Genomic DNA, 25,997 nt, shown 5'->3' on the forward strand with positions numbered 1-25,997 from the left:
TTACCCCAATGTCACGGTCCACTGAACATAGAAATTGATTGTGTGAGTGGAGTATTTGTGTACTGGGAACACATTCTTGTTTGTCATGTTTTGTTAGCAATATTTTTGTCAAAATCTGCCTCATTGACTAACTTTTGTTTTCATTCTATAAATTAAACCCCAGCCTCTTTGGTTCTCATCATGATTTACCTAGAATGTCAACTTCTGGTTTACTTCTAGTTTTGAAAATTTATTTTTCAATCATATTCTAATTGATCACTGTGAAAAACAGTGTACATTTACTGCCCAAATCATATGTGCTTTCAAATGTTCTAAAGCTGTATTTGATATGTTTGTCAATATGTAACATGCATTTCATTTGGCATTTTAAACTTTTTTGAATTTGAGCGTCACTGATGAGTCTTTTGTAGACGAAACGCGCGTCTGGCGTACATACTAAATTTAGTCCTGGTATCTATGATGAGTTTGTTTTCAAATTTAGTTTTTTGTTTGATGTACGTAATTTAAATCTTAATCAGTTACAGTCACAATATTATGAATAGCAATGTATAATACTGTCTTAGAACAAAACTTTTTAACCAATGTTCTGTTGATTTCGTTTTCAATGGCATGTAATTCAATATCTGTTGATTTTTCCTATAATCACAAAATATTCATTGAGGCTGCCATTCCAGGGGAGAGGACATCAAACATATCTGGTATACGTAAAAAAATGTGTATTGGTTTCTTCTTTATGAATTATTTGTATGTTTCAGGAAAGGATTCATCTGCCGTAGATAGTGACTGAGATTGAAGCATCATATGTGACAACTCACCAAAAAGATAGAGGAGTAACAAAAGGAATTTCAACAGAAAAATCTGAGTGGGCTTAGTCAAAACAACCAAGTTCAAGACCCATTCCCAGAATATAGCAAATAAAGCTGATGATTAAACATTATATTTTCTGGTGAAAATTGTTATTTTGTCAATAAATCAGGCTGTTCATTTTCTCATTTGATCTCATGAATTGTTTTGGTTTGTCATTTTTATGTTTATTACAGCTGTATTTGGGTATGAAATTTGTTCATTGTTGAAGGTTGTTCAGTGAACTATAGTTACTAACTTCTACAACATTTGGTTTCTGGACGAAAGACGTCTGATTAGGCAGCAATTATTCGATTTTCAGGTGGTGGGGGCTATGGATTTCCCCCCCGTCCAACCTTCAGCGAAAACCAATCTAATTTTTGGCGACATGTCGAAAACACTTTTTTTCTTTAAATTTAAGCATTACATATAGTGGCAGCTGAGGGTAAATCAAAATTTTTTTTTATCTCATGGTAAAAAAAACCCTAATTTTTCTTTTCTCTAAATACTGGAAACAAACTTTTTTCCCCTAAAAAATCCATACCCCCAGAAAATCAAATGGTTGCTGCTTTACCAACGATAAATAACGGTATAACGTATCAAACTTACAAACAGCAAATAAACTTTGATAATGTTTTAATATTCAGAAATTGAGAGATCTTTGAAGAGCCTTCGACTTTAGTCGAAAAAGCGAGTAATATCTTTCATCAACTATACTGGATTTCTACCGAACTTGGACAGAAACTTGTTTATGATCATAAGATAGTACCAAAAAGTAAGTTACAATAAAATTCTATTTTATCCGTATTTTAGTTACAAATGGACTTAGTTTTTCTGCTGGGAAACATTACATTCACTCTGTGTTTTTTTTTTAAATTTTAATAACTTTCTTAAACTATCCTGGGTTTGTGCAAAACTTGGGAAGAAGCTTGTTTATGAGCATAACTTAGTATCCAGAAGTAAATTTTGTAAAAATAAAATTCTATTTTTTCCGTATTTTACTTTTAAATGTACTTAGATTTTCTGCCAGTTTACATTTATTCACTCTGTGGTTTCAGTTTTTAAAATTTTAATAACTTTCTTAAACCATCATGGATTTCTACCAAACTTGACAGAAGCTTGTTTATGATCAAAAGCTAGTTAGAAGGATTTTTTTTTTAAATTTTGTACCCATGTATCTGTATTCAACTTATAAATTGACTAAGTTTTTCTTCCAGTTAACATTACATACAGTCTCATAAGTCAGTTGTGGGTTAGAATACTATATTTTAATTAAGATATACACCTTTGTTAGTATTTTTATACTTTTGTTATGAACTTATGATGTATGATATTGTTTTATGTTTGTATGTTATGCCATTATAAAACATTCTGTCTGTATGTCTGTTATTTTGGGTGCACAACTAGATCAGGTTTGTTGAGTTTTTTTGAAGTTATATAATAAAAATAAGGAGATGTGGAAAAGATTACAAATGAAACATATATCCACCATAGTTCAGATGAAGTGTATATAAGCATTGCCATGTAAGTTTACCCATTTTTTTAAATATGTTTCCTATAGTTAATGAAGAGTACATTGTTATTTCAAGTTTTCTACTGTCATTGCCAGAATAGAAAAATTGAAAGACAAGAGACTGTTAATTATTACTACACCAAGGTGAGAGACACAGGCTCTATAGAACCACTTGTTTTATATGATCATTTGGTCAAAATGTATACATTATCTGAGTAATTTTGATATGTTATTTTTTTAAATGGGAGATATTTTATTCCATTTGCAGACATAAATATATATTAACAAAACCAAAATATAATTGGACTCAGCATAGCATTAAAATATAAACATAAGATTTGATAAGATTTGAACTTATTCTATAAAAAATCAGATAGAAAACACTTATCTAATGTTGAAAAAAACAATATGTCTGGCCGTTTTTGTGTTTGTTGGGTTGACGTTTCATTGTTCCCGCTTTAATTAATTCAAAAAAAAAGAAGATTTACAACCACCATAAGGATTTACAGTTAATTCACCCTGAAGACAATTTTCACCACTGAGAGAATATTATAACATTTAAGTGGGTACAGAACACCTAAGAAAAAATAACTCTTACTCATAGTCTGATTCATTGCTGCGTTTCTAAATTATGTGCAATATGCAAGCTTTTAAAAGATCATGATCAGAATGTTTACATTATTGCTAAGACCAGCTGTACAACCTTTGTTATTCATTTAATCCTTAAAAATCATTTAAAGTTAATCATTTTCAATACATGAACCTTCAATGAGACATAATAGGGAAATTTCAAAGTGAAATAAATTTACCAAAAGAAAAGAAGGACGTTTGAAAAGGAGGGAAACAGAAAGAAAAGGGACCATAACTGTTTTCGTTTTTTACTTGGCAATGGGATAATCGGGATTTAGATTTATCTAAATTCGGCACCTCGGGATTTCATGTTTTTAAGCCGGGATTTCGGGATTTCGGGATCATGACCCCTCATACCCTCCTCTCAAATGGTAGCTCCCTCCGACAATAAAATTTTAACCAAATAAATGAGAATCCCTGGACAATTACACAATGCTTATGTTCGTAGATCTTCTTATCAACTTGATTAAATCAAAACTGAATTGAATTCTCATACTTTTTTTTGTTAAACGAAACTAGTATTTTTAAATAAAACACACTATGGCCTTAGTAATACATGTAGTAATGTAAAAAAAGATTACGAATACTTCATGATTTTATAATTGCTGTCATATTATTTAAAGTGCAATTGAATATTTTATTGAATGATTTATATTCATGTAAAAAGTTTGAAGATACCCAGAGGGATACATATTGTTGCTTTCTTAATTCATCTAAAAAAACTTTATCTTTCTAGTATCTTTTTCCAACCTTTATCTTGACATGTGTAGAAAATTAACGGGTGTCTTCTATTCCGTCCGCAATTTTAGGGAAAGTAAAGTCTTATATTTAGAATCATAGTTGAAACTGAAACTACACATGTATTATATAAATAGAACATGTTATTTTCGCTTTATCAAACTTCAATTTCGAAGGGATAGCAAAATTTGTTATTTTCTTTTGTTGTTCCATTGTCATGTTTGTATATCTTTCCGATATTTTTTTATTAAATGCAATTTTGAAATAAATATAAAAAAGAAAGTGTGATGTTATTGCAAGTGACAAGTGAAAATGTTTATTTTCAAGTCTCAATTCAAGATTATTTCCGAATAGAGTAATCACTCTCTATCATAATTAGGGGCCCAAAAATAATGTGAAACTTGTAACTGCCGTGCTTTTAACTAAAAATCAGTTGTATCTAATTGTCATATTTATAAACCTCTGCAGAAATACTAAAAAATGGTCTATGTTTAACGAACTTGATTTAACAGTATAAGGATTTTGCACAGTCAGCTCTGTTTCATCTCTCATAAGCCGTAATTCTTTGCACCAATGGTTTTGACGTTATGTTTTGAATCGTATATTTTTTAAATCTGGCCAAACAACCAATAAATTGAAATCTTGATCATGTAAAGCATCTGCCAACTTTAAAGCTTTTGCCTATGTATCATATGTACTTTTGGTGTGTCATGCTTTTAATTTCAACAGCTTGTATCACGAATCAAAAATCAATTACATCCTTTTGTTCCCCCTGCAACTGATTGTCGGTTGGGGGGGGGGGGGATTTTGTATACCCCTGTCCGTCTGTCCCTTTATTGGTATATATATAGTTATTTGGCATTCTTCCTCCTATTATTTGATTCCTAGAAAGTTTTAACTTCGCTGTCTGTTGAGTATATAAGTACGCACACTGCGCTTCAATAGAAACGATTCCCTTTTCAAACAATTCTATGTGACTACATGTCCATTATGTATTCCGTGTGCATTGAATGGCTTGAAAGGTCATAAAATGTGTCTATGTTGTTGTATGGTCGATTAAAGCTTTTGTTATATGATTTTTTAAATAAATATGAATTCATAACTACATGAAAGTCATGGCCTGTACAAGTGTTTCTTACCAAAATAACACATATATCGTTCTTGAGGTCAAAGTTCAAGGTCATATGAAGGTCAAAATTTTAAGAAGGCACACCCCCTCATGGTGATACATCCACATGCCAAAGATGTAAGGCATAGGTCAAAAGGCAAAGAAGTTATGGCCTGCATGGTTGTGTTTTTCACGGAAAAACACCCATAAAGTTGACCTTGAGGTCACATTTGAAGGTCACTCAAAGGTCATCATGATGCCAGACCCTTAACCCTGTGATGATACATCCACATGCCAAATAGCTAAGGCCTAGTTCAAAAGACAAACAAAATTATGGTCATTATGTACTTTTTGAATAGATTTTGCTCTTATTTAATGAACCAATTTGAGGGTGGGGCCTAATTTAAACTTAAATTCCAAAAATCTAACGGTTAAATTTAAAAAAAATTTTGCAAGAACAACCGACTAGTATAGCACTCCAAATGCTTAGTTTTATGAAAAAATTAAACGACACATTTTTTTTCAAAAAAAAATTCTTCTTCAAATACTAGAACCACAGCATTCACTTTTCGGGGCTTATTCTGATACCCCCTATTAAAGTTCTGGCAATTGTTTTTAACCGGAATAAAAAACTTACAAGAAGGGGATATCAGTGAACTAATATTCTCCTCAGCTATCAATTTTAGCTATGCTATTGTCAATTTAGGATTAAATTAATTTTTTTTTACAAATTCAACCCTATACCCATATTTCAGAAACTTCCAATTTTGGCCAATACTAGTATGTAAAAGTTGCCATATTTGAATTGCCAAATCTTTTAAACCTATGGTTCAAATCTTTTAAAATTTTTACAAGATGTTTAGGTTGGCCTAGTTTATCAATAAAAAAAATTAAGAAAAATTAAACGACAGGAATTTTTTGGGGTATAGTGTTGGGTACCCCCTTAATTGATCAAAATAAGGAAGTTATACAATGTTGAGAGTTGTTTCACAGGTATCTTGTTGAGAACCAATTGTTTTGATTTATTATTTCAATTTATACATTTTATGATGAACTTCACAAATAACATGATATATTATATTATGATGTAATGTAAACTGAAAGGTCAAGAGGAATTTAACATTACATAACTTAGTAATCCAAAGTATGTGTAGCCTGGTATCCCGCCCGGTATCTAGGTTGACAAGATTAGCCAAGACCCCAGGCTAAAGTATGTGAGGTTGCCAGCTTTTTAGCCTTTTAAAATGAATGACTATTGTATTAAACTATATGTACGAAAATTTCGTTTGACACGAATTCTTTCTTCAAGTGAATTTGAAAACTGCTAACTTTTTGACTATTTAGTGACTGTTGCTTGGAGGGTCAATTACTATAGTGAGTTTATTCCATGTAGTATTTTGGCATTGTTGTTTGTCCTTTTTCGTTTATATTTTGGAAATGGTGTCGTCTGTGTTTATTTGACTAGTGATTTTGGTATCTTTACTTGAGAGATGCAACTATAATATGATTGAACCAAACGCAAAACGGATCGGAACAATACTGATGTTTCAAAGTCAATTTAGCTGGCACCATGGTAAAAATAATAGAGCACAAAACAGTCCATAACCACTGCAAAAGGAATAACAGTAGACATGCAAAACGCTTAGCAGAACTATATCCCATGCATATCTGAACAAATTCAGTTCTATACCCAGAAATGACTTTACCAAACATCGTTTTATCGCTAATCCTTATACATTGTATATATAAATGTATAAGAGCAACTCGACGGGTGCCACATAGCCGATTCTGCACACCCTTTCCGGAGCACCTGAGATCAGCTCCAGCTTTTGGTAAAGTTAATGTTGCTCAGTCTTTGGGGTTCTATTTTGTTTTGTTTACTGCTGTTTTTCTGTTTATGTCTGTTTTTTTTTCTTTTTTTCAAGCAATGGTGTTTATTTACTTATGGATTTGATTTGAACTCCTTTATTTTAAATTGAATTAAACTTAATACAGGATATGTATTATTCCATACTTCTGATTACCCCACTAGACTTTTATAATAGAAGAGTGATTTTAAGCATATATTTTTTTAATAATTTATACATGTAAATTGTCCTTTGTTTATATTGAAACATTTCCTCCCATAATTATGCTTGAATAATAGACGATAATAATATTTAAAGAAACTTTAAGTAAAGCTGCACCCGTATTTGATTTTGATAAAACCAAGACGTTATCATATAATGACATATATATGATAGTAAATAACGCCATAGTAAACACGGGCCATTTATTGCCACTTCACGTTCAAGTTTTATTCAAATGATAAATATTTTTCACAAAATCACAAACCTAAAAGACTTCAAGTGCTTTATTTATTTGATAAAATTCGTAAATAATGATAACAATATTTCCCCCAAAATTTACTGATATTCAGTCCGTCTTTCAAACGTGCAAGTAATTTTTTTATATTGAAATTTAATTCAAAATATTTTAGAAAAGACATTATAAATTTGTCTGATAAACTATACACCCACAGCGCCATAAATTATATTACTGTCTGTGTAGTCTATTTACTCTTAACCTGTGTCATGTACAATTTTAAACATAAATTTTAAAGATTCCGTAACATTACCTTCCCTTTTAATTTTAACATTAAGGAAGACTGCATGAATACAACTTTAAAATGGAATTCTTAAAACATATGAACGGAAAGATTGTTTTTGTTTGGATTATAATGGTTTCATATAGTTTACACAGCTCATGTGGGGCTACAACAACATCAATGACAACTGCAGAAACGGATACACCGACAACAAAAGCGAATACAACGGAATCAGAAGGACCAACAACTACAAAGCAATTAGAAACAACTACAAACATTAAAGTAACAGATCCAACAACAGTTCTAACTGATCAGACAAGTATTAAAACGGCACCGCAAATAAATACGACGGACACGACATTGACAACGATGGATACTACACAATCAACCGAAGCTACGACGCAGACGTCGCCTACAATTATGACGTCGAATGAAACAATGACATCGAATGAGACGTTGACGTCGCCTGCAACGACACCCGCCCCTCCCAATATTACTGCAGATAAATCTACAGCAAGTCCTTTACAACAAGGAGCCGGTCCTTCAGAGGGCAATGTAGCTATAGGAGCAGTAATGGCTATAGCTGTTTGCTTAGTTATTATCATATTAATCGTGTTATTAGCTAGAATTGAAAATAATTTGAATGGAACGGCAAAATCTAGAAAACTTTCAATATTTGATGTAAACAGAAGATCGGATAACAGTCTTCTGATACGTGAAGGCGCTACAGCTTTCTAATAAATGGATACATGTGGCGGCATCATGGAAATAATTACGTTTCTGTATTGAACTGATATTCGTTTTTTTTACAATTTCACATGTAATTCAACTATTTGAAAGGGCAAATATGGATAGTTATGCGATGTTTACATTATCAATTGCACAATCGATTATTTATGAAAATACTTCAATGTATTCAGTAGTGATATAGTGATATCATTTCATTCGTAAAAAATTGGGAAAACAGAAAACAAGAATCTGAAAGATACATTACACCTCTTGGACAAGTAGGTGGTGTACATTTATTTCATTTTGACTTGATAGCCATACATGTATGCCTACTTGTTTAGAGTTTATTCTCAGCTTATAATAGCCTACTGTCTCATCACATTGTTCTGCCTGACGTCAAAACTATTTATAAGTCATATGTTAACAGCATTCTTAATTTTTTTTATACGTGATCGAGTCTATTCGCTGAGATGCTTCTATTGTGTTTTTATTTGTATTCTGAAATACATTCATTGTAAGATTTTTTTAGGTACCCCCCCCCCCCTTTTTGGGTTTATTCAATAAGCAAGATCTGTTTATAAAGTACACCACTTCTTTCAATTTTTATTTAACTACACAGCATCGCTGTGTATATATTTGTCCTTTTAGCTTATTATTCACCAACAACTTGACATTTTGTTATAGTTTGTCAAATTTCAGTAATTATCTTACTATTGAATAGACAGACAATTTCAAATTCAAGATTCTGACTTTTAACGATAAATCTAAACATTGCAATTTATTATTTAATGAGTCACTAGGTGAACATCGATGGACAGACAACAAAACAATGCAAAATGTAAATTGTAATATTTGCAATTACATTTGAATTATATTTCAAAAACAATGTATATGGATACAAAATATGGCTTTTAAATCGAGCTAAAATCTGTTAAGCATTATATTATTCAAAAGCTTTTCTATAATATACATTGTGGATCTAGGGAACGGTCCATATCAGTTCTGGGGATTTGAACCCATTTTCAAAATGGCTTGCGCTAACCCTGATAGTACATTGTAGTTGTATACGAGACTGAAATTCTCCTATGTATTTTGTCATCAAGATTTTTCAAGATCATTCATACACCGTATAATCATGATAATAATTATCACCTATGCATTTATAGAAGAATATTCTTATCAAATTGTACAAGAAATAAATTAATAATTTTCGAAAATATGATCTATCTTAAGTCATATTACATATGTTATCAAATTCTAATCACACACATATATATTTAGTTTTTTATTTTATTTACTGATTTAAATTGTCGCATCTCCTGTCTATTCTATAATAACCGGTCCAAAAGTATTTGCAATAAACAATACAAACCTGCATCAAAGTAGAAGGACATGGCTAAAAATGTAATCTGCACATAACTTTGCTTTATCTAAATATGATATTAAGTAACGAGTAAATATGCTTCTAGAGTAATTCAAATGTACCTTACATATAGAATTGAAATTAGGGATATCAAATAGTTGAAAAGAAAATTTTGTATGATTGCCAAAGTAACAAAAGAGGGTAGAAAGATACCGGAGGACTTTCAAACTCATAAATAGAAAATAAACTGACAACGCCAGGGGTAAAAAAGAAAAAGACAATCAGACAAATAATTATAGTACACAAGAAACAACCTAAAAAAACTAAAGACTATGCAACACGAACATCACTTAAAACTGAGGGTGATCTTAGGTGCTTAGGAAGGGTAAGCAGATTATGCTCCACATGTGGCAAGCGTCGTGGTTCTCATGTTATTTCAAACTTGGTAAATAGTCTAAAACGGTAGGTCACTTTAGTGAAAAGGAAAGGGGTTGTAGGTACGACATCAAAAGAAAATCATGAAAGGAAAATACGGAATATCGTATCAATTGGGAGATATATACTTCGTATGTAGGCGCTGCTGGAGTATTGCTACATAGAAATGTAAAGTTCGTAAATTAGGAAGCTGAAATCACAAAGAGGAAACCAACCACTGAATTACGCTCAAACAATAAAACCACAAAATTTGAAAATAAATAGCAGACAGCTCAAAGCAACAACCACCGAATCACAAGCTCCTAACTTGGGACAGCTGCAAACATAAATGTGGGTTTAACATGTAACACCCACTTCCTTTGAACTTTAGTGAATAGTTGTCTCATTTGAAATCATATCACATTTTTTTACTGTAAGCACTGAAACCCCTCTCCTATGTAACAGGAACAGTGGTGTACATCATAGGAACACACCGAAAATGTTAGCGGGAAAAAGACTTGATTTATCAGAATGACATTAGGTTCATCAATTACTTAATAAGTAATTATAAAAGAAATTAGAAAAATGGACCGAATTTAGATGCTACTGAAATCTAGTTCTTGAAGGCAAATTTTAATTTATGCATCAAACATCAACCCCCCTCCCCCTAAAAAACCAACAACAATTAAAATCAAAAACAAACAAAAGATAAAAAAAAAATGATGTCTTATTTGATCCTATTGATTAAACTGATGAATATATGGAGTATATTTCTCTCATTTGGTAGTATAACACAGAGTTGCGTTTCTTTTTATGATAACCTTCTCGAAACATTAACATATGCATTTCTGTTACTTGCCTTGCAACTCACATATAAGAAAGAAGAAACTCATATATAGTCTAGTGTCAAAACAGAATAACATTATTATTTAAATTTCATTGACTTTTGCTTGTGTGGTTGTTTGTTTTGGCTGATAGTTATCAAAATAAGCTGAATCTTTAAAAAGTTTATAATTACTTGTATTTCATTAAATATCCAACAACAGATGAGAGATAGTTATGGGAAGACATAATAGTACGGTGACCGAGTAAGGAAAAGTCGCTTATTTAAGGAGTTTAATTGTCATTCGGACTATACGGCTGTAAATCAGAGTATTGGTAGTTCAAAGGTTAAACTTAACATTTTGACTTGTCGTCAAAAAATCGTAAAATTGGCTTTGAAGTACGTTTGTTTACTTGAACGAAAAATCGACTAAGAAAAGTTTTGAGGTCAATATTGTAAAATTATATCCGTGATATAATTTTTGTTATTATATACATTGTTGTTACACCTTATTTATGTTATTTTAACAATTTCAAATAAAGTTTAGCACAGTTAATTCGTTATTAAAGAGTATTTGTAAAAGTTTAACACTACGAATACTTTGCATTTAATAGAGTTCGTTCCAATTCAATTTCATATTTTTTTTACCGCAAAATGTAAAATAATTATTATTTATATGATATTTCATACATGTATACCTTTAATAATCAATAAAATCAAATTCATTTGTCTCAGAAGCACCTTTTCAGCAATTCAAGCAAGACAAAATTCTAAACGCTCATATGACGGAGCTACTCGAAGCTCAATACAGCCTCTTATAGATACATATACGCAATTGGGACGTGATGTATTACTTACATTTACATACTGGGATATGTTCCTTGAAGCAGTAGACATTTAGCTGTTAAATGTTAGAGCAGAATGAGAGGGAAATAGGTCTCTTCCTTGAGATCGTCATCTCAAATGAAACATTATATTTTTGTAACCAACCGTACCGCACGAAGGTTGATACTCGATATGCTTCAATTTTTCTGAGAACATTTGATCACCTTTTATAGATGGCTACTTTGCTTTTAAGACAGATTCCTGGACATTTTAACAGTACTATGACATGGCAACAGAAAAGACCTTTATTTAAGCCTTAAGGTGATTATGTGCCACTGTAGGCTTAACACATCAAAATAGATATAGAAAGATGTGGTGTGAGTGCCAATGATACAACTCTCCATCCAAATAACAGTATTTTAAAAGTAAACCATTATAGGTCAAAGTACGGTCTTCAATACGGAGCCTTGGCTCACACCGAACAACAATCTATAAAGGGCCCCAAAATTACTAGTGTAAAACCATTCAAACGGGAAAACCAACGGTCTAATCTATATAAAAAACGAGAATCGAGAAACACGGATATATTACATAAACAAACGACAACTACTGTACACCAGATTCCTGACTTAGGACAGGTGCAAAAATTTGCAGCGGGATTAAACGTTTTTATGGATCCAAACCCTCTCCCTTTTTCTGAAACAATAGCATAACATCACAACATAGAAAAACACACGATAAAATATCATTTGGCAGACTTAACTCAATCAAAAAACGTAAGTGAATACACAATTTCTGCGTTGTTAGATGGACCCTTACTAGACATTTCATAGAATCCATAAGTCGTGTAATGCTGAAAAGGGATGGAGTTGCTGCAAGTTATGCAAATTCACAAAAAGAAACGAAGCCAACAGCAACGAAAAGAGATGAAGAACATGTTATTGTCATTGTAAAGCATCTGAATGATCCAAGACTGATCATTTTGATGTGGAATCCCGTCCTTAATGTCTTATCAATATCTCTTCTTAAATAAATGCTTCAAAACATATTCGAGGAAGGCTTGAACATATGTCTAAACATTTTATCACTAGTGCTCTTTCTTAAGATCACAAGGAGTTTTTATAGTCCAATATCAAAGTCAAACACAAACCTTCAATATAAATCGGGGGAAATTCTTTCAGGTCGCATAAATCCATAACTTGTGATAACACGTGCACTGATTTCGGCAGAATGTAGAGATAATGTTATCATAGAACATGTGTTGTCGCATCCTAGTGCATTCCATCATCCCCTTTTCAAAATTACGGCACCATGAGAAAATCATGCAAGTCGGATTTTGTGAAGCAATTCGAATCTTATGTCTCTTGTGCACTTTCCCTACCGTCTTTTATACCATCACTCACAACTTACATAAGAGATGGTATGGCATTGGTTCAAGTTAGTAATGCTAAAAAAGTTAAACATAGTGCGAACTGGCAGTTTACTATTAAAAAATATGTCACAACGAATTTCTATGGCGCACATAGTAGCACATGTTTTTGACCGCTTCGACACGAAAAACTCTATAAAGTCTGCCGAAAGGGAACGCCTCATATAGACTACATGCAGCTTCCATCAAAGTGTATCAGATTATACAGCGGAGAAGCATTCCTGACTGTAAAACTTTGACAAATCCCATAAGCTTCCATCTGATGTGAGCTTTACATAGTCAGAACGTTTGTTAATTCCGAAATTGTCAAAGTTATTTATACCAAAACTCTTCATGGCTGTCGTAGCTTGTTCAGCACTCAAGAGAAGGCATATACTCAATGCCTTCAACTTTGACATAGAGTTTAGGGAAATGTGAAAGAGTGGAAGAACAATCATAAGGACCTCCTATACATTTGTAATTGTTCTGTGTGTTCGCTACTATAAAAAAATAGGTAACATACAAGCGAGTTGCTGTTACAGATGTGGAACATTAGCAGTGTAAATGATGGGCGGATATTTCCAACCATTCAATAATTATGTGTCTTCCCCAACAATTTGTAAACTATTGCCTGCTGCACATGTAATAACCGGATGCGAAGCAACTTCGTCTCTGATTGGAGTAGGTATACACACTGTCTACAAGACTTCAAAGGACACGCACGACTATTTCAGTTGTTTTTAGAGTTTCAACAGAATTCTTGCAGGATCTTGTGTCTACATTGAAAGGAAAATCTCCATGTGAAAGAGTCATGTGTTTGTTCACTACAAAACCTTACATGTTCGGGGCTTTGATCATGTAAAGGGTCAGAATTATGTACAAAATTCTAATTCATGTTACTTTACAATTAACTAAAAGATATAATTCAGTTGTGTGGATAACTCTGATTGGAATGTTGAATTGCAACTATTTTCGAAGTATTGAGTGCTTTTTAGTTTTTATAAATTTCCTGAATGATCTTATGCAAAATATGCCTTCATAACAGTAGGATGCAGGTAATAATAGTATTTATCATTTATTAATGAGGTTGAATGTCAGCCGGCAAGGTAACTATTGTAACTTTAACAGAATATGTGTTGATCTTGTGTAATAGAACAAGTATTTGAAAAACGCCAAATTCCAGTAAAAATCAATTTCTTATTCATTTTTTTTAACATTTTAGAGATAATTCATGGATAGTTGATATAAGAAAATCTAGAATTTAATCTAAATTGTTATATATTTCTTCAAATTTTGAAAGTATAGAAGAAAAAAAATAAAAACAGAATTGGATCTTTCACCTCATTTCATGCAAAACTGTTACCACATTTCTCTTTGACGACATAGATATTTCATTAGTACTCATTTTTCCGAATCCAACGATATATGTTATAGCCATATAGTATGTTTGACGATTGAATCTAAAAAATATTGGGTCTGGTCACCGTACTTTAAAACATGCATGATAAGCGAGATAACCCAATACACTATGTCAACAGTTAAGTTTCTACAAGTAACTTAACGCATTGATATTTGTCATTTTGTCTAGGTGAGAATGAATTGTTATCTTAATATGCCCAGCGATATCAATCAAACGATATTACTTCCGCGTTCCTTCGAATAAACGAATAAGTATGGATTTTTATCAAATTTCAAATGTAATCTAATGAGGCCTCAATCAGGTGTTATCACAATATTCAATATTAGTTTACTGTTTAAATTTAAAAGATTTTCATTAGCAATGATAATAAAACATTCAGAAATATTTCGGTTCGTATTGAAATCAGACCGAAAACAAAGCAAAGAAAAACATAATTCAGTAGATCAGTATTTCATATTACCCACATGTAATTATTATCAAAGATTGTTCAAACATTGTAATCACATTCAATGTGATGATTAAAATATGTATGAAGTGAAAAGCTAAAAACACTATAAAAGATCGATTTGATTCACAGAAGAAGGATTGACTCATATAAAGGAAAATGTTAAAACAGAAGGTTCATTTAGTGCTCGCTATTTTATTAACTTTTGGAATACAGTGTTATTGCAGTACAACGGCAGCGGGTTCTCAAACTTTAGAACAATCGAGCACAACTACTGTAACTCCACATGAATCTGGAAGTACAAACAAAGAGTCTACTACAAATGGTAACACTGCTTCCGGAAGTGAACATACAAGTACTACTACAAATGCCAAAGTAGTATCTACCAATCAAAGTGCTGTTTCTATAACTACCGAGAACGTAAGTACCAAAGTAACTTCAGACTTTATACCTAGCCTTGAAGGAAGTTACTCTTCATCAATAGCGTCAACCAATTCGTCTTTCACGACTTCAGGTGCGGTAACGGATGTAAATACAGACGGTATCAACGCGTCTTCTACGAATGCAGCACCAAGTACCTTTAATTCAAAATCCACTGGAGGTCCGACAACAACTGGTCCAGAGCCGTCAACAAACCAATCAACCACAACCAAAACAACTACAACCAAAACAACTACCAAAACAACTACTGGTACAACCAAAAACATAAATGGCCCAAGTAAAAATAAAGGTGAACCTATGTCATTAGAGGAGAAACAGAGAAGGAATGGTATAGTGTCCGCCAGTATCTGCGTTGGTAGTCTAGTACTCATTGGAATTGCATATTTGTCTAGTTTTGTTGACAAACCTTCGGAAAAGGTGCCGAAATTTCCAAAGAACAAATATAATAAGGAAGAAACAAATTATAAATCTCAAACAAAGCCAGCAGGTACGAAGAAAATAAGTTTTGACAACGGATTTTCTTTTCAGGAAACACCAACAACATCTAGTCATCAACCCAACTTAAAATCTCCAGTCAAAACGGACCAAATCGAATCTCCTATCAAAACGGACCAAATCGAATTAAATTCAGTAGAAAATAACGACAAAAACATTCAAAATGAAAACCGTCGTAGAACTGGATGGGATGTTCTGTCTAAAGATCCAGCTTATTTTGATAACTATCAGCCGAAACATACAACCACACAAGCAGAAGTCAATGAATTGTGAACAACTGTTGTCCTGAGTGTGTTTAACCACTGTGTTTTCTGTCATAGAAGGAGACTTACTAAAACTTTTATTATTTTTTCCATTTTATTCGAGTTTTTTATTACAAAAAATGATATTGTAATTTACACAGAAAGGCTATTTTTTATATGATCTTTAGTTTCTATTTATAGTAAACATTTTGTAACATGGTGTTATCAAAAACTTTCTTATCGTATGAAAATTTATCATTTTTGTAGTTTGACAAGTTTATCAATTATAGATCAAACTAAAAATAATAATCAATATTATTGATTATGTTATCAGTTAAAATATTGAGCTATTTTATACCAATTCATTGTAATATTGAATGTGCGAATAGAATGAAGATTTCGTTTATCATTGGCGACAAGAAATCAATTTCCCTTAAAAAAAAACGAGATTTACTGTTGCTTCTCCATCCCTTGGGATGTTTGACGGCTCACATGTTTAATCCTGCCACGAAAAAAGTACGTGTGCCAAACCTGTAAATCAGTGTATTTTATTGGTTGTAGTCTGTCATACTATATATAGTATTTGTTTATCGGTTTGTATTGTAACTAAACCTCTTAAGTTTTTTGTCATGTTGGTGCCTTATTTGAAGCTTACTATGCAGTTGCGGATCTTTCAAATTGCTGATGGTAATTTTTACAATAGTTGATTATATCCATGTTGTTCGTCTTGTCTATTTTTTTTAAATGTACAATTCTTTGGAAAAGCAAAAACAGTTGTTTCCATTCCCTTTTCCTTTTCATTTGATGAATGTCGTAAACAATTGTTTTTCCCAGTGGAGAACTGTGCCCAACTAACAGACAAACAAGATGTATGGTTGGTTTTTTATATATGGTAAAATATCTGAAAGAATTCGAAGTTATTAATTGTACAGTGTAACTTCAGTGTTTTCTTTAATGTTTTTTTTGTCACATGTCAGGTTTAGCATAGTGTCTCCTTTTCATCAAGAAAATTGGAACAGCAAAAACAATAAGTCACCATGCTTGAATTGTGTCTGTACATTCGTAAAGACTTTGTTTAAGTAACTGTTGTATTTGGAGAAAAACTGTAAGCAGCAAATACATTTTAAGCCATGGCAGACAATATATTCAAGAAAATTAAGAGATAGAATACAGTTAATGGACACTGTGTGGGTAAAACTGATGCCGTTTGAAGCTAATTATCTTAATTACTTAAAAGTTGTTCTCGTCAACCAGGTAAGCAATTCCGGCTATTGGAAGAATATTTAGTGATATTACATTTATTTCAATGTTTCGTCAAAGTGTCTGATTATTTTCTAGGTATAAGACATACTCGACTGTTTCCCATATTTCTTGTTTACTTGAGTTGAAGAAGTAACAAATCTTCTTTAGACTATTAATATTCGTACAAGATACATTAATGTTTATATTGTCGAAGTCAATATTTGAAAACATTTCTAAAAAATATATTGCTATAAAAACCAAAACAGAATAAAACAATGAAGAATACTAAAGAAGCACTATGTTTTTTCTATTCACTTTGCGGCTGCCAAGAATATAGTATTTTGCATTTCTTGGTCATACCATTCTCGGACAGATGGATTTATAGCACGTGGGGTGATAATCGACTGCTGTGTAGCTTCTCTTGTAATTGTTGGAATCGATTGGCGAGTAAGGTCACGTGATAATGTTGGAACTTTGTCACCGCCTTCAATGAATGGTAGTGTACTAGATGGCACGTGCATAGCTGTTGTATTTACTGTACTTTTCATCGATCTAGGACGATTTCCAGGAGGGTTTTCTATCTGAAGTTCCGTTTCGGATTCGGAGTCCTCTTTTAATAATGGTTCATCCTTCTTAGATTTCTTGTGTGCAATAAAACCACATATGAAAACTAGTAGTAAGAATAAAAACAAGGCAACGAATACTATTCCAATAGTTGCCACTACTGTTAACCCAGTGTCGTCTGTTTCTGTAATAATATCAGCAGGAAATCACACAGTACTAAGCACATAGGAAACAAACAATATTAGATACAGTTTACGTGTGTCATGCAAATAGTTTATAAATATCTAGTCGTTCAGGGTTTTACAAAAAAATAGTTTTTGTGGTTTTGTTGCCCTTTCGGGAAAAACTTATAGTATCTTTAATTAATAAGTACAGCGCAAGTATAAACAAAATGTTCAAAATAAGCAGACTTAATCCGTTTAGAAAGCAACGTGAAATTTGCTTGCATTCCATACAAGCACAGATTACCCACTGTAAGACCTAAATTTTTATTGTTCATTTTCATGTTATGTATTTTGGCTGCTTCCTAACATCCAATTTGTCTAGCCAAATCACATTTTCGATTTATACTTATTGGCATAAATAAAACATATCTTCCCAGAACTACAGCCGAAATAAAATTGTAACAAAAAATACTGAATGTTGATTAGCTGTGTATAGCTGAAAAGTATGGTGACAGAAATAAGTGACTGATCATGAATAATTGTTATAAAGTAAATGAAAACGTAAATCACACCAAGTTAGCTCGTGTCACATACAATTTTTACAATTCTAGTAATAAAAACTATGATAATAATTAATTCTACGAAATGTAAAAAAATATTCAATTGTACAAATTGACACATAAAAACCAAATAAATAATAAACATGTTTTTGCTATAAATTCATAATAGACAAACATTGTATAATGTTGTATAAAAAACGTAAAAAAGTACTTTATTGTGCATTTGTTGATATCATAAGCACTTATCTATCATTGCTTAACAACATGCTCTTCCCTCTCTCCCAAGTATCAATTCATATTTTATCACGTCCAAATTGTTCTTCATTATTTATTTTTCACTAATCATTTTTTTTATTCTTCTTTTTAACTTTTTTCTTTTTCTTTTTCTTATTTTCGGGAGCATGCCTTTCGTCTACAGTATTCCAATATCCGTACGCTGGACCATACCCATCGACTGGTGTTAATCCTTCCGGTATAGGTGATGGTGGGTCTAACTGATCACGCATATTCTCCGAGTCTATTAATGTCAAGTCATCAGAGTAACCCATGTCACTCCATTCACGGACCATAGGGTTGACCACACTTGGTGTTATTATCTGTTGTCGGAGTGTAGAATGTTGGGTTAAATCTCTCTCCAGTCTTGGAACCTTATCCCTATCTTCAATATCCTCAATATCCATGTCATGGTTTCTGTGCATGTTTGTATGGTTGAAAGGTCTAATATTTCTCATCATATCTGGTCTTGATTTGTCTTCAGTCGGCATCTTTGTTTCAGCTGGTGCCACACCCTGATCAGGTGGTATTGGACCTGGGTCTACTTTCCTGGTCTTTTTGTATATGCAGAAACCAATAAGCAGCAACAGAATTAATAATATTAGAAGTACACCAATTGCTATTCCTGCACTGGCGCCAGCGGTCAAACCGGACGACTCTGGAGGCACTAAAATATTACAAAATAGCATATGAAACAGAGGCAAAAATGCAAACTTGTTACATACAAAAAAGTAAAAATAACAAAAATATCGAAATCCGAGGAAAACTTTAAACGGAAAGTTTTAAAGCATATCGCAAAATCAGAAGCTAAAACACATAAAAAAAGGGATTACAACTTTTATATTCCTTACTCGGTACAGGCATTTTCTTATGTAGAAAATTGGAGATTAAACCAAATTCTAAAAATGGATATATCTGAACTTAAGGTGGCTCGGGCCTTTTCAAAGTTTCTATCAGAAGTGCCGTATTTCTTGTTATTTTATTCTTCACAGAAAGTGAATCAAATAGGTCGAACAAAATAGGGGGTCACGGACCATTTAAGCTCAAAAGTGTACTTTTAAACAGGTACAGGTATGTAACAGGGACCATTTTCAATGAAATGATAGGGAAAAAAGAGGTGTTGACATATTTTTTCGGAATATAAAAAAAAAAACGTTCAATGACACTTGGTCAAAAACTGTATTATAAAAAGCTGAAATATAGCTTCAAAGAATGAGCAAATAAAAAACATAGGTCACCGATAAGGGAAAAAAAATATTTTGCCTTAAAACCAAAATTGAGGCGGGAAAATGGTGAAAATGGATGAAATGACATAGTGACATAACTACAATGATGTAACATTTCTAATCAATCAAAATATACAAAAAAGATAAATGGAATTAACGACAAATACTTTTGAAATTATGCGCAGTCGAATAGTCCCGAGCCATCTTAATTGCTTTGAAATATCAAGATATACATAAACAAGTAACATTTTAGAATTCCCCTTGTTTGAATTAATTTTTAATCGTAGAAATATTTTCAACCCTTAATAATATCAACTGTGTCACATCACATCTACATTTACAAAAGAAAGATACGTGGTATGATTGCTAACGAGGAAACCTGCCGCATGAAAAAAATAGGACCAGAATGTTTACAACTACATATAAACTGCACTGACCTATGCGGCTTTCAAAACCCACACTTTTTGAAACAGCATATTTCAACCAAAAGCTATAGTCTGCTATATGATGTTATTGAAACAAATACTAGGGAATGGAGGTTCACATCTCTTATCTCGTATCTTTAATTGTTTTAAATTATTTTAGGTGGTATGGAAGTCTTAAATAAAAATGATAGAATTTGTTCATACTTTGCCAAAACGTAGTATCTTTTGGTATATGTGGAAAAATATAATAAAAATGATAGGTCACCGCGCATTTTCTCAAGCATCAGGACATGACAAAACGACACATTTTTATGGATTATACAGGAAAAAACACCATTTTGTGATTAGAAACTAAACAAAATGATAGAATTGTTAAATACTTTAAGGAAAAGATAGCTTTCAGACAATGCTTTAAGAATATCGAAAGAAAATATATGGTCGCCATACGTTTCCCCGGCTAAAATACAAAATAGTAAAATTCCAAGCAGAATCCTTCAGAAAATGCAGTTATAGAGTTACCTCCCCTTAAAATGCCTTTTTTTTTTTAAACCAAAAAAAATAAATCAACATTAGCAAAAAAAAAAAAATTTTTATAATGTATATCCCAATACATTGGTTCTTTTAAAAGAAAATTCACATTGAATATCTGCATTCCTGAATAAAATTTTGCTAACTTGATAGAAAATACGGACCTTTGGTTCTCTGTTTTTTACAATCCAAGATGGAGGAAGACAACCATACCACCTTAAGTTGTTTTCTTTTTCCATCATAAAATAAATGCCATAATGTTTAAAAACAAACTACAAAAAAAAAACCCCAAACCTAACAGCGACATTTATCGTTGTCATATCCACCTTGTGTTATTCAAAGTATAGTCTTGTAGCTATTGCATACAACCGTCATATTTTCTTGTCTTATTCATGGCTGTGAATGTCCTGCAATACCTAGTCCTGGTAAATTATTGTTTTCGGAAAACTAACAATGAAGCAAGATATGATTTCAATCCAAATAAAGACACTCAAGGAAATGTGTTTCTTAAATTATGTAAATGATGAAAGTTATCTAGAAATGGAATAAATGACAGTTAACACATCACCAACACAAGAGTTAAACAGTGCACTGTAATTTGTGCCGCTTCTTCATGTCTGTGAAAATGTGAATATTACTCTAGCTTTGTATGTTTTGTTACATTTTTAACATATTTTTGGGGGGATTTAAACAAATCCGGGTAACAGTTTTGTTGAAAATTTAACCAATGAGACCTGAGAGTAAACATACATATTGCCTAATCAGTGTGTGTTCTTTTATACCCCCTCTCCCCCCAATAAATGGATCTTACAGAATGCAAATCAAGGTAAACTTCACATGTATTACTGTGGTAACAAACGTTCGTCAAGAGCAGAATCACTACAAAATGTTCAGATTCTGACAAGACCATGATATCATGTGCTGATCAGTAAGGTCGAGAACACATTTTACTTGAAACGACTCCACATAATCTCGACAGTATTTAACTGTACTTAGCTGTACTCGATGTTTGTCTCGACTATACTTAGTAAGTCTGATTCAGTTCTTGATAATATTAGTATAGTCTGAAATGGTCTTGGCAAATGCCCGACCAAAGAAAAATGTTACATGGATAATCTTTCTAATAAAACGAAGATCTATAATAAGTAAAAGACACACACAAAGAAATACGTACCACAGGTAGCTAAAAGAAAGAAAAGAAGCGATTATAATAAAAGGAAATATATTTTCTTATATTTGTATTTTTTGAACAACGGTATACTAATGTTGCTTTTATTTAACTAACTTCTTAACAAATAAAAACTGACTGTCACGATATGGCAAATAGTGATGAAAGTGGCAATGAACACTATTAATTATTTAATCAATCCACGTTAGTTAGTCCATCACGAATAGGAACATATCGAAAGTATATTATTAGTTACATGGTGATTTAGTGGCCTACTACGATATATATGGTGTTTTCATGTTTTTTTTTATAGATTTTATAACTGTCTTTTAATCTTTCTAATCATTGTAATCATTTTCTGTGCTTTATTTTGTAATTCAATTGATTGTAAAGCTCAAATTGTGGGCACCATGCTTGGTTAATAAAATTATCTTATCTTGTCTTATATGTGGTCAGTAAATTCCATATGGCGTGAAGGCGAATCTCGAATCCCCATATTGAATTTACTGACCCTATATAAGTGACCTAATACGATATATATATGGGGTCAATAAAGTCCATATGGGGTGAGAGCTAAACTCAAATCTATATATATGGGGTCAGTTAATTCAACATGGGGTGACAGCAACGTTCGAATCCCCATATGGAATGTACTGACCTCATATATATCGTATGAGGTCACTATCACACCGTGTTACAAATTAATCTTACCAACTGTTTTCACATTTGGTTTTTAAACTATCGGCCTATCAAAGTGATTCTAAATTCTTCAATACTTAGTGTTAAGCCTCGGTCACACCTTACCGGATAGCTCGAACGGACGCCTAACGGATAACTTTTTTTCAATCCGTTGATGTCCGTTAGACGTCCGTTCTTATCCGTTAGGCGTCCGTCCATATCCGTTGCGTGTCTGTTAAGTGTCCGTTTAATCCGTTCTGTCCGGTGGAAAATTTTGAGCATGTTCAAAACTTTGAACGGACGTCCAACGGATAAAATGTCCGTTGAACGTCCGTTAGGCGTCCGTTTTGTACGGTACTCGTCCGTTTTGTATCCGTCACGTGTCCGTTATGCATCCGTTGGAGATCCGGTAGACCATTTCACCAACAAACGTCTACCGGACGCCTAACGGACGGTTAACGGACGCCTAACGGATAAAACAGATGTGAAACGGACATTAACGGAAGGATAATGGATAAAACGGATGCCTACTGATAGTTTATTCTCATAAAACCATGCAAGTACAAAGGTTACAGAGAAGTTGAAAAATAATATACATAAAAAACAAAATATGCATTAAAAATTCATTAAATTCAAAAATACTAGATGTAAAACGGACAAATGCCAATTGAAATTTCGCGTCAGAAATGCCAATATATGGTATATTAGATTTTCTTGAGTGTCATGACTATTTATTATTTTTATTATTCGTGATGGGTCTTGGAGTAAGAGCACGTCTTCGCTACCAAGCAGCTCTTATTCAGGTCAGACTCAACTTAAATGTAGCAAATATAAACCGTATAGCTGTCGAAAGGAGAAGACAAAGGAGATGGTGGACACGACCATGGCTTAGTCCTGAAAGACGACGCAGTTTTGGTCTATATGACCAACTCATGACCGAACTTTAATAGGCGGGAGGATCGGCATTCCTTTGTACACTTCCTTCAAATGCCCACAGAGATGTTCGACGAGATATTGCAGCGGGTTGGGCCTCGCAAAGCCAAGCAGAATACCTTTTACAGAAATCCGCTGGAACCAGGACTCAAGTTAGCAAATACACTTAGACACCTTGCTTCTGGAGCAAAATATCGTAGCATGCAGTACGGATGGAGAGTTCCGCATAACACCACATCCGTTTTCATACCAGAGGTACATAATATAAACAAATTCAGAAAAACAACTTAAACTCTATAAGACTGAATTACCACACTGCTTCTACCTTGATTTTTTCAATCAGAGGAGCTCTATATTTGCACACATATTATGCTAAACAAGACGCAATACAAAATAAAATCAACTAAACCAGTTAACTCAAAAAGTGACCCTCGTGTGAAGAAACGTAAAAAAAATCGGATAAATTGTTCAATTTGTTTGGTACGTGTGACCTTGATAACTGTCCTACTGACCAGACTTTCCCAGAAGCAAATATTATAACATATATACTAGATATCATGTCCATCTGACGCGCCTTTAATTTTCAGATGGTTTGTTTCTTTAATATTTAGATGGTTTATTGCCTTTAATTTTCAGATTATTTTGTTCATCCGTTTTATCCGTTACGCTTCAGTTAGGTGTCCGTTTTATCCGGTACTCGTCCGTTGGATGTACGTTCGACGTCCGTTCTGTCCGGTATGTATCCGTTTCACATACGTTCAATGTCCGTTGTGTGTCCGTTAGGCATTCGATACATGTCCGTTAGTAAACCAACGGACTCCCAACGGATAAAAATTTTGTCAACGGATAACTTTTTTTTTTATCCGTTAGGCGTCCGTTCGAGCTATCCGGTAAGATGTGACCGAGGCTTAATATTTAGATGGTTTATTGCCTTTAATTTTCAGATTATTTTGTTCATCCGTTTTATCCGTTACGCTTCCGTTAGGTGTCCGTTTTATCCGGTATTCGTCCGTTGGATGTACGTTCGACGTCCGTTCTGTCCGGTATGTATCCGTTTCACGTACGTTCAATGTCCGTTGTGTGTCCGTTAGGCATTCGTTACATGTCCGTTAGTACACCAACGGACTCCCAACGGATAAAAATTTTGTCAACGGATAACTTTTTTTTTATCCGTTAGGCGTCCGTTCGAGCTATCCGGTAAGGTGTGACCGAGGCTTAAAATGTTTAAGAACCTACTTCTATTTTTCGTTACAGAGAACAAATGCCCACAATAAAAACTTTTAGCTTTTAATTTGAATGTTAAGTTTAGATGAATGTATGATGTAGTCTGTTGTAAACCGGATTTGTTTTTTTCTCAATCGGTTTATGAATTTCAAACAGCTGTATACTACTGTTGCCTTTACTAGATACTTACAACTAGCTGTCAATACCACTAAACCCCCGGGACTTGATACAGTGGTTGGTGTTTGTCCAGTGGAACAAAACTGAGGATACTGTGAAGCATACACGTTACCATCTGTCGACGATTCAACAACCTGAACAAATAATAGTATATTCTAACCGTCTTTTGCTAGAGGTATAGGGGGAGGGTTGAGATTTCACAAACAAGTTTAACCCCGCTGCATTTTTGCGCCTGTCCCAAGTCAGGAGCCTCTGGCCTTTGTTTGTTTTGTAATATTTTATCTTTTAGTTTCTTGTGTACAATTTCGAGTTTAGTATGTCGTTCATTATCACTGGACTAGTATATATATGTTTAGGGTCCAGCTGAAGGACGCCTCCGGGTGCGGGAATTTTTCGTTGCTTTGAAGACCTGTTGGTGATCTTCTGCTGTTGTCTGCTCTATAGTCGGGTTGTTGTCTCTTTGGCACATTCCCCATTTTCATTCTCAATTTTATTTTGTACTATTACTTGGTAATCCTGTAATATTATGTTGTCATTTCAATGTTATATTTAACATTGTCATTAAAGTGCGAGGTTTGGCATGCCACAAAACCAGGTTAAACCCACCATTTTTCCACTTTAAAAATGTCATGTACCAAGTCAGGAAGATGGCCATTGTTATATTATTGTTCGTTTCTGTGTGTGTTACATTTTACATTGCGTCGTTTGTTTTCTCTTATTTTTGAGATATTAAGATAAGACGTGGCACTGTACTTGTCTATCCCGAATTCATGTATTTGGTTTTGATGTTATATTTGTTATTCTCGTGGGA

The 25,997-nt window shown here is 33.1% G+C and overlaps 3 protein-coding genes across 3 annotated transcripts in view; all 3 read left to right on the plus strand.

Annotated features, from left to right (window-relative positions):
* The window catches only part of LOC134697495 (myotubularin-related protein 2-like), a 43,457-nt gene extending 42,151 nt beyond the window's left edge, over positions 1 to 1,306 (plus strand). Inside the window, exon 11 of the mRNA XM_063559775.1 lies at positions 756 to 1,306. Within this exon, the coding sequence (XP_063415845.1) occupies positions 756 to 776 (21 nt within the window). The 3' untranslated portion in view covers positions 777 to 1,306. The remainder of the gene's footprint in view (positions 1 to 755) is intronic.
* A 6,245-nt stretch (positions 1,307 to 7,551) lies between these two features.
* Positions 7,552 to 8,157, plus strand: LOC134697496 (uncharacterized). The gene has a single exon (XM_063559777.1). The coding sequence runs from the start codon at positions 7,552 to 7,554 to the stop codon at positions 8,155 to 8,157; it is 606 nt and encodes a 201-aa protein (XP_063415847.1).
* A 6,848-nt stretch (positions 8,158 to 15,005) lies between these two features.
* LOC134697497 (mucin-21-like) lies at positions 15,006 to 16,055 on the plus strand. The gene has a single exon (XM_063559778.1). It carries the CDS (start codon positions 15,006 to 15,008, stop codon positions 16,053 to 16,055), a length of 1,050 nt encoding a protein of 349 aa, XP_063415848.1.
* The last annotated feature ends 9,942 nt before the right edge of the window (positions 16,056 to 25,997 follow it).

The sequence above is a fragment of the Mytilus trossulus genome, chromosome 14, assembly GCF_036588685.1.
Source record: "Mytilus trossulus isolate FHL-02 chromosome 14, PNRI_Mtr1.1.1.hap1, whole genome shotgun sequence".
NCBI lineage: Eukaryota > Metazoa > Mollusca > Bivalvia > Mytilida > Mytilidae > Mytilus > Mytilus trossulus.

Bases quoted from the DNA above. Each gene is read 5' to 3' on its own strand.
- LOC134697497 (XM_063559778.1), top strand. From the start codon at position 15,006: ATGTTAAAACAGAAGGTTCATTTAGTGCTCGCTATTTTATTAACTTTT.
- LOC134697496 (XM_063559777.1), top strand. From the start codon at position 7,552: ATGGTTTCATATAGTTTACACAGCTCATGTGGGGCTACAACAACATCA.